General features: G+C 37.6%; 2 protein-coding genes across 2 annotated transcripts in view; one reads left to right on the top strand and one right to left on the bottom strand.

Moving 5' to 3' along the window:
* Window positions 1-215: 215 nt before the first annotated feature.
* LOC306888418 (motor neuron and pancreas homeobox protein 1-like) lies at window positions 216-2,419 on the bottom strand (the record flags this gene model as incomplete). Its single annotated transcript, XM_079446691.1, has 3 exons — window positions 216-497; window positions 677-837; window positions 1,921-2,419. The coding sequence occupies 3 exons, from the start codon at window positions 2,417-2,419 to the stop codon at window positions 216-218; spliced, it is 942 nt and encodes a 313-aa protein (XP_079302817.1).
* A 7,163-nt stretch (window positions 2,420-9,582) lies between these two features.
* Window positions 9,583-13,622, top strand: part of LOC306884449 (ubiquitin-protein ligase E3C-like) — a 28,547-nt gene continuing 24,507 nt past the window's right edge. Inside the window, exons 1-8 of the mRNA XM_079440312.1 lie at window positions 9,583-9,704; window positions 10,682-10,820; window positions 11,068-11,121; window positions 11,581-11,655; window positions 11,778-11,924; window positions 12,121-12,236; window positions 12,370-12,527; window positions 12,684-12,837. Of these exons, the coding sequence (XP_079296438.1) occupies window positions 10,755-10,820; window positions 11,068-11,121; window positions 11,581-11,655; window positions 11,778-11,924; window positions 12,121-12,236; window positions 12,370-12,527; window positions 12,684-12,837 (770 nt within the window). The 5' untranslated portion in view covers window positions 9,583-9,704; window positions 10,682-10,754. The remainder of the gene's footprint in view (window positions 9,705-10,681; window positions 10,821-11,067; window positions 11,122-11,580; window positions 11,656-11,777; window positions 11,925-12,120; window positions 12,237-12,369; window positions 12,528-12,683; window positions 12,838-13,622) is intronic.

The raw sequence follows: 13,622 nt of genomic DNA, 5'->3' as shown, positions 1-13,622 counted from the left end.
ATAGGCCTACTAATCTATTTTGCTTGATGTATGCATTTCTACCACATGCTCTGCAGCCATAACACCAGGCTTCACCTTCAGAAGCATCAGTAGTCAGTGTTTGTAAGAAGCCTATACAAACAGCACATGTGAGCATCCATCTCAGCATTTCCATAATGGGTGCAAGATGATAACACATGCAAATCACATATAAGTGTCTTTTTGGAAACGAAGTCTCATGGTTGTGGACTGATATCACTGGCATTGGTTCGTTCATCATCGGAGGAACAATCAGATGAATTCAGCATGTAATTATCTCCTTCTTCGTCGTCACTGTCCCTAAAGTCCCGTATTCTGTTACTTTTCACTGAATCTGCCTTCTGGTAGTCCTTCTCCAGTCCGTCCATTTTGTCCTGGCTTCCTTTACCCTTTTGCTTCTCGGCCTCCTGAGCGGCTTGTTCTTTAGCCTTTTTACTGCGCTTCCATTTCATGCGTCTGTTCTGAAACCAGATTTTCACCTGGAAATATGAACATGACGCGTGTCTCTTTTAAATAATTCAGAGTAATCGAATATTATTTGACCTTACTGATTTTAATATTTAAATTCAAAAATATATTATTATTAGCTATGCATTACAGTATAGAATTTCAACAAATCAATGTAGACATTTTTAAATGTTAAAAGCCGATGGTTTACCTGTGTCTCTGTTAGCATTAATGATGTGGCCACTTCAAATCGTTTTGGTCTCGATAGATATTTATTCAGCTTAAACTGGTGTTCAAGTTCAAGGAGCTGCTGGCTTGTGAACGCGGTTCTTGGTCTTCTGCACTTCCCGAGTAAGTTTGACTGCGCCTGGCCTGCAGAACAAAAAACGGAGCGTTGATATTGTGTACAACAATTATAAAGTTAATTTTTAGGACTGAATGTTAACAATATAAAAATAAAGGTTCCAAAATAAATTAATTAAATTCAAAAATGCGTTTTTACATATTGACACCTTTCAAGTTCTACAAAGATTTTTTTTTTAATTCTCCATTTCTACAAATATTCTCTATTTTCTCCACAACTAAACTGATCCTTAAATAACCCAGGCTAATTTAATCATTATTTATCAAGCATTTTCTAAATCTCCAAAGCACCATCACAAAAGCAGAAAACTTTAGTGTGATGACTTTCAAATACAGAACGGTTTAAAAATATATTTTTTTTTAGAGTGGCACGGACAGCGGAATTGTTGATCATGTTTTTCCACATATTTTTATTTTAATAGCCTAGTAGTAGCCTAGGCTATTGCGTTACAGCATATGCACTGTATACGCACAATATAGCCTAACGCCGTGTAAATGGCACGGCAAGAAATAATAAAAGCTCTCATTCTAAAAAAACCCTCAAAAGCGATTCCCAATCACACCTAGCCTCAATGTGCCACGGCATTGTCAGTACATCTGCTAACATTTCCACCCTATCTGATTTGTTTGGGAGAGGTTTGAGAAAATCTGCAGACGAGCAGAGGAACAGAGAGTCAGTGTCTGCAGTGTACACAGTTGGCAGGCTGTGGTTTTCACACTGGTCCGCCACTTTCCCTCTGTCCATTATCTCTCCATTTTAGCCCCTCTTTGAAAGACAGAACTCGTTCAGTCTCGTTCAGAGAACAGCTTTACTGACCCTGCACGCGCTTGTTATATCTGGCTACTCTGATCAGTTCCTCTAAACACATTTGATTTGATTTGATTATTTTTGTATTAGCCTAATAAAACAGTACAGTATATACATGTTGGAAATAAACAGCGTTATTCTGCAATATAAGTCTCAAAAGTGATCAAATATGATTAAAGAATGCAGAATAAATAAGTTTAAGTAAACTTAATTTTGACAATAATAATAATAAACCTAATAACAATGTTCCTTATTTAGCCACGTGCATTTCAAATGTAACTCACCATTGAAATCTGCCATTTTAGGCAGCATCATTCCCGCAGTGGAGACCCTCAGCCAGTGATCGAGCTGGAAGGAGCTGGCGGTGAGTTTGAGGGGGTCACTGGGATGATGATGGTGCGAGCCGAGCGGATATGAGTAGGACAGAGCCGGGTGCTGGCCCAGCGCTGCTGCTGCTGAATAAGTGTACATTGGATGGCCGTAGAGAGCCTGAGGGTGAATCCCAGAGCTGCTCTGAGGGTGTAGTCCGAGCATGCCTGAATGAGGAGAGTTCAAGAAACCCGGTTTGGGAATCAAGCCGCTAGACGATATCCTGGGGGGCGACGGAGTCTCGGTTCGAAGAGCTTCGGAGTTCGTGTTCAACTCCGACGCCTGGACACTTTCGGAGGAGGATGATACTGAAGAGGTGGGCAGGGAGGTGACCAGCGCCAGCGGCGAGGTCTGCACTTTTGGTGGATCGACGGCCAGAAGCGCGTCGATGCGAAAGTTTTTGGATTTCTCCATCTTGCCCACCTCACAAACAGATTAACGCGTCGCTCGCAACTTTAAAAGGCTGTCACGAGTGTCACCGTTCCTCTCCTTAAAGTTATGATCTTGGCCAAGGTGTGCAAGCCAGGAGTCCACTTGTCAACAGCTGCTGGAGAGGGTGTGGATTGGCCACTCGCGTCATCCTCGTGGAAATCCGATTGGACAGTGATTTCAGTGTTCACTGTGCGCTTAGTAGAAGTTCTAGGTATAGTCCTCAAAGAATAAAGATTTGTATCGTTGTATCGTTCGTGGAAGTTAAGGGTGTGTGAAAAACAGAAAAAAGTAAAAAAAAAATAAAATAAAAAAAAGTTACAGTGTAAACACTCAACACACACACACACACACACATTTTAGGCAGATAGAAGTCCATATTTGAAGAAAAGCATATAGCCTTGTTTTATAGATATTCTGCATTGTATGAAGAAAGGTGTATTAAAAAGAAATGATTGATTTGCATCGTCCTCTAGAACAGATTGAAACATTTTCATCGCATTCCTTAATAAGAATCATATCATTTTGTGAGTGTTTTCGACATGTCGAGGCAAAAATATAGAACTAAGATGAACAAAGATGACTAACTGATTGGCTAAAACTGGTAAGTATCCTGTTCACTCGGATGTAGAATATTTTGCCAAACCATGCTATATTTTTATCCATGTAAAGATAACGGCTATTCGTTTGAGACAGAGAAAGGCAACCATCCGCCAATAACTGTTTACTGGTAAAGACTATAGGCTTATGTGCATTTTTCTATTTGATGATTAGGCCTATATTAATTAATAAGCGGCACGCATTTGATATTAAAAATACTTTGAATTCTGTGAGAGGACAAATTTGTGGAAAGACTGTGCACTTGGACACTTGGAGACCCAGTTGACTCATTTTACTGCAGTGAATATTTATGAACAACCTATTTTTTCAGCAAAAAATGTAAACAGTAAAATAATGATTGACATAAAACAATTAGCCTAATGAAAATACGTGAAATAGCAACCCAGTCTCATATAAAAACTGGAAATAGCCTATACAAAATTATCAAACGTGTTTTGAGCAACAAATAGGCCTACATTTAATAAACTTTAGGCTATAATAGCCTAAACTTATGTGACAACTTGACACCCTCCACCGCCATAAATGCACCGACCTGAAATTATATGAAAAATATCCAGTGTATCCCTGAATATTCGACTTTATTTCTTCACCTTACAAATATGGTATCAGAATTTTACTCTGTAGGATAAAATTCACAAAAAGTAGCCTATTTTAATTTGAGAGGAGATTGAAACATACAAAAACATACATTTTACAATCTGATCTTTGACCTAGCCTATACTAGATAGACCTAGTGACAACTTGTCCGTGTGACAGCACCGTTATCTGAACTATTAAGCGGGGGAAACTATTTTTTAAAAATCTAAATTACGCTATTAACAGCTAAATTAATCTGTGGGCTATTAGTACTCTAGATGTTGGCATATTTTAACAACTTTGTATCCGTAATTTTTTATATTACCAAAATAAATAGGCTACAGCTATGTTGCTAAAATACACAGTGTGAAACAGGCGATTATGGTCAGTCTATCGGATTATCAAAACAGCTTCAAATTCATGGTTAGGCTACAACATGTTGGTTCATTATAGAACGACTATGTATCCGAGTAGCCTATTTGGCATAATCATGTTGACATTAGTCTAGGCTATTTTATGATAAAATGATAGGTTCAGGCTGCCTTAATTAAGGGCTTTCAAGTGTCTTCAGTAAACGTTGGATCTCGCGCACTTCAAATCGAAATTATTTGTTTCTTCAAGCAGCTGCACATGGAGGGATGGGGATGTGGAAGATCTGTGTCTAGTTGTGGGGTCTGGTCCTCTTATAAGCCTCTTTAAGCTAATAGAGGAAGAGGTCAGAGAGAGAATTATTGACACTCTGTTGCCCTTAACCTGTCTACCAATAAAGCGGATTAGTTTTCCTCAATTCATCAACTAACCACTCTCCCGAGACCGGGCGCATGAGTTTATTTGCTCAGGGGAAATCAACAAGTCACGGGCCGAAAGAAGAAGAATAACTGGGTGCAGTAATGATACAGTGACCAATTCTGTAATAGAAAGCACCAAGCCTCACGTGTAATTGCTAACAACATAGGCTATAGTGCACGGTACTGTAAAGTGTGACCCAGACGTTTGACGATGTGCTGAAATACGAAAATGTTTTTATGTGATTTGATTTACCACGCATCTGTGTTATGTTTAAATCTATGGAATTCTGCTGTAGTTTGAAGTCTGCAACATTCTTCCCAATCAAATGCTCTTGTGTCTTTAAACGCTACACATTAAGGCCGCTTTGTCCGCTTTTCAGTTTTAATTTCATTAAGGGATTGCATGAATATTTCTATTAAAGCAGCAGTGAATTATGAAGCCGTGGACCTGCAACGATCAGAGAGATTTATGGCTCCTTTTCATCACATCAGGAGAGAGTAAAATTATTATTGCACCCTGAGAAGGGCCTGAAACAGGGACTCTCCTCAGTGCTGTTCATTCGTTCGGTAATTACTTTCACAATTAAGTGGAACACATATCACAGTGACAAATCGAAATAGTTTATATATTCATTAACCATGGTAAATGTGTTCATTATGAAAAGCCAATTTAACGGGACCTCCACTGTCTCTTTTATTGCTATAAATATTTTCGATCGTAATGGCACAAATGGGCAGTGTGTTGAAATGCCTATATCGCACTGCTTTTAAACACATTTGGGACTCATAAGCTTTTTATCAATTTAATTTGTGGAGAACGGTTACTTACAATGAATGGTCACAGTATCAAAAGTCATTACATGAAATCCGATTGCAGTGCTTAAAGCTGCATGATTTCTTCCCCAAGGACTCTGAACGTGATGATAATTCCTTTTAAACGTATAGGCCTACTGCATATTTTTTTTACAGTTCTTTCTTGGCTATAAGGTTTTTCATCTGTTTGCTTTGAGAAGCCTGATGATCTCTTAAGTGATTCACTGGACCAAACAAACCAGTAAACTAGCCTGAAAGCAGGTGTCACTTAACCTGGCCCACTGGTAGACTACACTAATGTGATGAATACACACAATTCAGTCAGTGGTGTAATTTAAAATGTGCTTTAAACGAGATGACCCACAAGTCCCCTCTCTCCGTGACACGAGCCCGTGATTGACGATGTCACCAGATGTCAGGGCTAATTCAAATGAATTCATTTCATATACCTGTCACACGAAAAGACCTCTCCGTTTATTGAAATGAGTGTCCCATGAAAGACTGAGGACCAACTAAATATTTTAAAAGCAACATCTCTTTTCTAACAAATGCATTAATTAAATCAACAACAACCCTTAGCCTATGATTTAACATTTACAAGCAGACGCGATTTAAAAACCTGCACCCCAACGCGAAAAAATATTATTAGGCTATTTCTTTGCCCTGTAAGCTACAATGATTTGAATCTGCACATTTTTAGAAACGATAATAAAGAAAGCTACAATATTTTTTTTCTTCATTTAGTCCTCTATACTTGAATGCAGAGCTCTGTCAGCTGGTAATGCATGAGTTTTTAACCTATATCCAAACATTTTCAAATTTAAGGCAAATGTGACACGTGATGGCTGTATTGTATTTCAGAAAAGCACATTTGACCACCACATATTAATTGGATGGTCTCAATTTTCCTTGTTCCCATTTTCTTCCTCTCCTTTTCATTACTTTTTCAGAAAAAAGGGGAGTGGTGGTGCATTTGGCCCTAGCCTTTTCAATTTATCAACCAATATCAGTGCTAAACAGCTTTTAGTCAATGAAAACAGTTGTCTGTTTCTTATTAATGTTTGTCAAGCTTAGCTTTTACATGTTACTCACTGACTGATGAGTGATCATAGATCAAAATGTAAGACTTGTTTGTGTATCTAAGGAGTTTTAAAATGTAAACATTGGCTGTAGCCTGACTGCAAATGTAAAGCACAGCCCAGCACCTAATGGACTGGGTGCATAAGATTTAAAGATTAGCTTAGAATATCATTTTTGAATTGGTTTGTGAAATTTAACAAATGCTCTTTGGAGCAAGATGTGCTCTGTGATCAGTGTTTGTAACTGAATGATTTATAACCCACATTTGTTAACCCATATTTTAATGTTTTTTTTTATGTTTGAGAAAAACATATGGCTGCATGATTCTGCAATAAATGGTTAAATACTTAACAATTGATCCTTAACAAATTTAAGCTATATGCAAAAACAAAAACAAAACAACCTTAGAAATCTTTATTGACATGGTTAAGACCTTTAACAGCATGGAACTTTTCCATTTTGCAAAAGTGTCTTTAGGATGGAAAGTGGTTCTTTTGAATCATGTATAGTTGTATGGATTCAAGAAATAGCTTAAATACACTTTTTTTAACAAACATACAGGAGGAGAGGACTCTTGAACAGTTTAGCAATTAACCAGCCTCAGCAAAGAGTTATGGAGACATATAACTCATGGAACAGACGTAAATGTGTGACCTTTTTGACATCTTTCAAAATTAGAGACCTTTTGAGATGATGAGACCCCCATTTTGTATTCTGAAGCAGCTCCAGAAGACTTGCTGCAGTGGCTCGTTATCCTCTTTTCAGGTCTAAAAGGCAGGATATGATCAATCAATAACTCATAAATCCCTCTATAACATATATGAGAAACAGAGTGGTTTCTGGTCTTGCTACTGCTGTCCAGCAAGAATCAAATGCCAAGCCATGAGTATGAGAGCTATTCTACAGTATAATATTTAGGTAGATGCCTTTGTGATGTGCTGAGGAGTAGGCAGACTTATTTGAAAGTCAATTGGCTTCAAAGTTAAAGGTATACCTCTACCAAAATTGGAAATTCTGAAATTCTAACCCATGTTGTTCCAAAGTCTAAACTTGTATGAATTTACTTCTTAATTTTGAAGAATGTTGGTAACCAAACCATTTTGTTAATTGACTTGTATGGACAATATGACAAAAACAAAACAAAACAAAACACTGAGACATTTCTCAAATGAAGAAAAAAACATACAGCTTTGGAACAATATAGAGATGTACAACTCATATACATAATGATCTTACACCAACACTTCACATAATTACATCAAAATTGAACTTCATTGTTTGTGCTTTTGTTTTTGGCTTAATCTGTTTGTTTATTGTCAGATTTGCTTTATATTTACAGCACTGTTTTCTCCTATTTTGTATGCGTTTCTGTATTTTGTCATGTTTTAAAAGCAAAAAACAAACAAACAAAAAACAAATGTGCTTGACATTTCATGATATGCTGAATTATGATAAAATTTATGCAATAGAATATATATTTTTTATTTATTCTTTAAATAAAAATAAGTAAATATATATATTGGTCGTTCTGGTGCTCAGAGCTCTGTAGCGGTTTAAAGAGGGAGTGTGCTGGATGTGAGGGGTACAGTTCTTGGAGAGTGGGGAGGGTTGTACCAATGATTCACTCAGCAGTCCGGACTACCCTCCGTAGTCTTCTGAGATCAGATTTGGTAGCTGAGCTGAACCAGACAGTTATATAGAAGTGCAGAGGACGGATTAAAAGATGGCGGAGTAGAACTGTTTCAGCAAAAACTCTTTCAGCAGTTATTATTATTAATAATAAATATATATTATATTTATTAATATATATTTAGAATAAAAAAAATGATCCTAAAGGGATTTTTAAACTTTTTTGAAAATATAATTATAATTATTTACATTCTGACTTAGAAAAATAAGTTTTTCAGGGCCATAGATTGTATAAAAAAAAACAGTAGGCCTATTGGATAGACTCCTATTTATTTACATTACTTACAAACAAACCAGTAAAGAAAGGCGTCTTATAACACATTTTTAAGAAGATCTAGAGAATTTGATTTAGTTTTATTTTCCGGAGATTAGACCCCTTACACCGCAACTGGGGGGCGTCCAGGCTCACACCGGTGCCCAACGTGTTGCTCCGGTTTCCGGGTTGAACGACATGTTTGCTGGAAACGGTGTGCAACGGGGTTTGAGATACGTTTTCTCTTGTTTGGTGGGTGTGTCAAAAATGTCAGCCCAATCAGTAGAAAAGTGTTTATAAACCACACGGTGTTAAAGAGACAGATCGCACAATGGGTCCAAGTGAAGACATTTAATACTGTCCTCTGCAGCTCTGTATACACAACAATTGAAGATATCTGAAGACATGTTTGTCGTAAGAGTTTTATAGTAACATAGCATATCAACATGATGATGATGAATTTGTAAGTAAATGTAATTAACATCTAAATAAATTCACAAGAGCAAGTATATTGTTTGCACATGTTTATTTACATTAAAGGCAAAATAACTGAACTAATAAGAGCACAAGTATAGATATGGGACTTCTTTAAGTCTGTCTAAATATGTAGTAATTGCAATGTCTTCTGCTCCATATCCTTTCCTCTGGATGGTGTGCTAGACACTGATTAATGTAACATAAAAATACTATACATATTTAGCTATTGTATTGTGGAGTGACACTTTCATAAACTTTTCTATGCTCCTCTGATTATATAATAGTAAATATTACACTATCATAGCATAACAACAGTGATTAGCAATAATGATAAGCCTAATACTCACAATAAAAATAATAAGGTCATATAGATCATAACACAGTCTCGGAGGTAAGAAGTGGATCCTTTACCTGAAATGTATTTTCATCCTGAAATGCGAGGCAAATGTTGGATCACAATAATTAGGAAAAACAGTTTCCTAATTTCTCTTTTATTCTGGATGGCAAGGGCAGTGACTGTAACATCGAGCGTATTTTAGAGATATTAAAAATGTATTTATACCGATTTGATCAGGCTCTGAAAATTCTTCAAAAAGAGCACAGAGTGATCTTCTCAGCCGCCATAGCTGCAACTCTTGCGTCATCAGAACAGGGTGTTCAACACATCACCGTTTCCGTTTAATAAACGTTTTGCACCGTTTTTTCGGGGCTGAACGCAGCCCCGGTTTCCTTTTATTGCTGGGATTCATCCAGGAAGTAATTGTGACAGTTTTGATGTTATTGACCCCGTTTTAAACCAATCGTTTAGGAGAGAATGTTATGTTGTCCAATCACATTCCACCGTTCTGCTGGGTGGGCGGGCTGTTCTCTGTGTTGTGTTGTTTGGTAGAGCCAGAGCAACGATTTCGGTTTTGTTTTCTCTGATTTCCAGTCGCTGAACTGTATCGTTCGGCTGATCATTCAATAAAACCAGGTAAACAATTCGCATTTCATCTATTAATACGACTCATCAGTAGAAAAAGCCGTAAAACATCACTGAAATCACTAGATGACTCTAGAAGCGACCAGAGCGACACATGACTGAAGTTTGTATCAATCATGTCAGAACAGAGTACTACATTGATGGTCAAAATTACTGCATTAATTCTTGCTAAATGTTGACAGATCCCAGTAACATATACGTTTACATGTAAATTACTGGGAAATTGGGAATAGTCGAGGCGAAACACGATTGACCTGCTGCTGAGTCATTAGCTAGCTAGTCAAAGAACCTTTAGCCAAAGGCTAACAGAGAAGTTCAGTGGATCTGACTGAAGAAAAAACACCCGAGCGAGCTCTGTCTTCTACAGCGGCAGTGCTCCTTTAGACATAAAACATCAAAGAACACGTTTATAAATGTTGAGGAACTTCTGGTATTGTGATTCTTTGCTTGTTCTGTAGGTTAGCAAGCTAACTAGCCTGGCTGGAGACACAACTAATGTATTTGTCTCTTATGAAACACAACCCCTTTCTAGAACATGTCTCGCTCAGACGAGGCTGCATGGCCAGGCAGTTTTTATACACACAGATATTTGTATGAATCAAACGTCTGTTTCCTGACTTGAAGTAATATTTAATCGGTAATGTTTTTGACATATCTGGTCTCTATTTCGTGTTGATCACACCTGCTGAAGTGCCAGGTTAGTTTCTGCTATAATCAGGCCCACTGTGACCTTCTGCACCTCTTCAGTTATCTACCACAAGGATAAAGTTGCTTTAAATATCTTCATCATAACTGCTTGCTTTATTCACAGTAGTATGTATTTAAGCTTGTCTTGCACGTATTTTCATCTTGGCCAGTGTTTACTATTAGTACCAAACATAAATTCTGTTATGAGAGAGAGCGGTTTTATTATTAGTTCATTGGATTAACATCAGTCTCATGAGCTTTGTTTTTTCTCTGTCTTGTAGGCACAGACAGCACTTTGTTGCTCTGCACACAGGGTACTTGCATTAGTCGCTGCTCAATGGGAAAAGTGTAACCATGTTCAGTTTTGAGGGAGATTTCAGGAGAACGCCCAAGGTGTCCCTTGGGGGTGCTAGCAGAAAAGTAAGTTTTCCATATGATTTGATGGCTGAATTATCAAAGTGTCTAAATTCAGACTACTTTGTTCACTCAATTGTGTCTAGTTTTGTGCATCACTACATTTGTCTACAATGATTATTACTTGGAAAATGATGATACAGTATATTTGTGAGTGTTTGGTGTAAAGGATTTTCACATATCTGGCAAAATGTGCTCTATCATTTTGATATTGGATCTATTTTGACATGTCTCACATATCTGTTTTGTACAGGAGGAAAAAGCGTCACTTCTTCATCGAACACAAGAAGAAAGAAGGAAAAGGGAGGTGAGAATCGTCCAATATGGTGTTTTAAAGTCCTGTGTTTTATTGTAAAAATAGGACAGAAAAGTTCTAAATAATGTCAGAATTTTGTATTATGAACACTTCTTGTGTTTATTTGCTTCTTAATGATGAATCGCTTGTTGTATTCCTCATGCGTAAGTTGCTTGGATAAAAACGTCTGCTAAATGAATAAATGTAAAAGTGATGTTTGATCTAAAAAGCTTGGATTGACTAATTGATCTAATGCAGTGACATTCATACATTTTCAAGTGTGTCTTGAGAGTAAAAATACTTTTTGCTGCCATTGTACCCATGATGTGTACAGTATTTCTGCATAGTTTTTTCATAATTGTTTTTATTTTAGAGTCCAAAATGAGAAATTGAAACTTAAAGTTGCGAGCAAATAGGAGATGATGGACTTGTCCTTCATATATGTTTTACTCATCTTTGTTTTTTCCACAGGATGAGAGGAAAAGACTAAAAAATGCAATCATCATTCAGTCATACATAAGGGGATACCAAGACAGGAAACAGCAAGTATGTGGCAGCGGTTTAAACGCTGCATGTTTTGAAGGGTTTCTTTAAACAGAGAGCCTGTGTATTCTTGTAGATGATAAACTATTTGTTAAATTCCAAGTTATTCTCTCTTTTTCATTTAGTATGCCATTCAGAGGGGCTGCTTTGACCGCTGTGTGTGTCAGTGCCAGTCAGGCTCTGGCCCTCAACTTACAGACAGTGCCATTCTCAGCCAACTTGTTCGCCAGCTTCTCTTTTTTTACAGATTAAGTGAAGATAGACACAGAATGGTAAGGACTGCCTGTTTAAAAAGCTGTTTTTGCCATATGAGGCTCAGTGAAGTTTCATTATTTGCCATTTTAATGTGGATTGAAGAAAAAGAAGTTGGACTGACTGGTATTATTATGATGTCACTGTCTTTATCACTGTCCAAGAACCTTCATTGTATTTATGTGCATTAATGAATATAATGTCTTTACTGTGTAGATCTGGATGTGTCAGAGTTTGGTAAAGCATCATGCTCAGTTCGTGAAGCTGCTGACGGGGCCAGAAAGACAGAACTGCCTGTTTCAGATCAAGAGGATACTAGGGCACTGTTGCAGGTAAAATGAGATGTTCCTCAGATGCTGCTTTGTGTAGTAGCATACCTGAAATACATCCTTCTGTCACAGTCACATGTAAACATTTCGATCTTCTTGTTGGTTGGTTGCTAAGCATTTTCTCTGTTGATTTAAGGTTATTGCAAGCATGTGAAGATGACGGTCTGAATGTGGCCGTCCCGATGCGGATGCTGGAGGTGTTTTTGTCTGAGAGAACCTACTTGCTCTTTCTACAGGATGAAAACTATGTCACTGCACTTATTGAACAAATATTGCACTATATGGTAGAGAAAGGTACAGAGTTTTGCCATGCGATAGATTTATCTTCTTCATACATTAAGGCAATAGATGAGTATATTCAGTTAGAGAAAGTACATAAGATTCTAATTTTAATTCAGCTTAAGTTTGCATCTATTATCTATCGTAATCATATTTCTTTCTCTCTTTTAGGATACTACAGATCTCTGTATGTTTTAGTGAATCACAAGTTGCCGTCGAGTCTAGAGTATAGTGATGCCCCTTCCATTCCACTGGCACAAATGCTGCTGGAACACACACTCAAGCCTCTGCACTTTACATACAGCTCCTGCTCCCCAGATACCAGGTACATATTCACATAGGTGCATACTGGGGGAAAAAAAGTCTAATTAATTCAAATGATTCATAGCCTTTTATGCTATACATGCAGAGAAGAGCATTTAGTTTAAGCTGTTAGAGGAATGTCTTTGTTTTGGTGTGTGTGATGCAAGGGTCCCACCCAGTAAACGGCTGCACGCTGACCCCTTATTGCAGACCGTTAGCTTTATCCTTCTAGGGGACCAATGGACAGTAGTTCTCTCACTGCTGTATTTACAGAGAGTAGTAAAATTCAGACAGACTCACTGACTCAACATGTAATGTTTACACAACGTTTACCCTCCATTCTAACACTTTGAGTGACGAACACTGCCCTTTTCTTTTCTTTTCTCTCTGAAGAACGACAGGAGCACGCAAGAGAAGCTTGTGCATATAGACTCCCTCTTTCTTTCTCTCTCGCTCTCTTTCTCTCTCACACACAAACACACACAGAGGCATGTACCCGGACAAACCATTGTTTCCTCCCACAACTTTTTGATTTAAATGAACATTTTTCAATTTATTTTAGATTAATATTGTACATTACTGTTCAGAAGTTTTAGGGGTTAATTCAGGGGTGTCAAACTCAGTTCCTGGAGGGCAGGAACCCTGCAGAGTTTAGATGCAACCCTAATTAAACACACCTAATCTAGCTAATAAATTCCTTCAGGCTTATCTAAAAACTACATACTTTGTGTGTTGGAGTAGTGTTGGAACAAAACTCTGAAGGGCTGTGGCCCTCCAGGAACTGAGTTTGACACCCCTGCGTTAATT

Source organism: Barbus barbus, assembly GCF_936440315.1.
Source record: "Barbus barbus genome assembly, chromosome: 2".
In the NCBI taxonomy this organism is placed as follows: Eukaryota; Metazoa; Chordata; class Actinopteri; order Cypriniformes; family Cyprinidae; genus Barbus; species Barbus barbus.
This window is presented reverse-complemented; position numbering and strand designations above follow the sequence as displayed.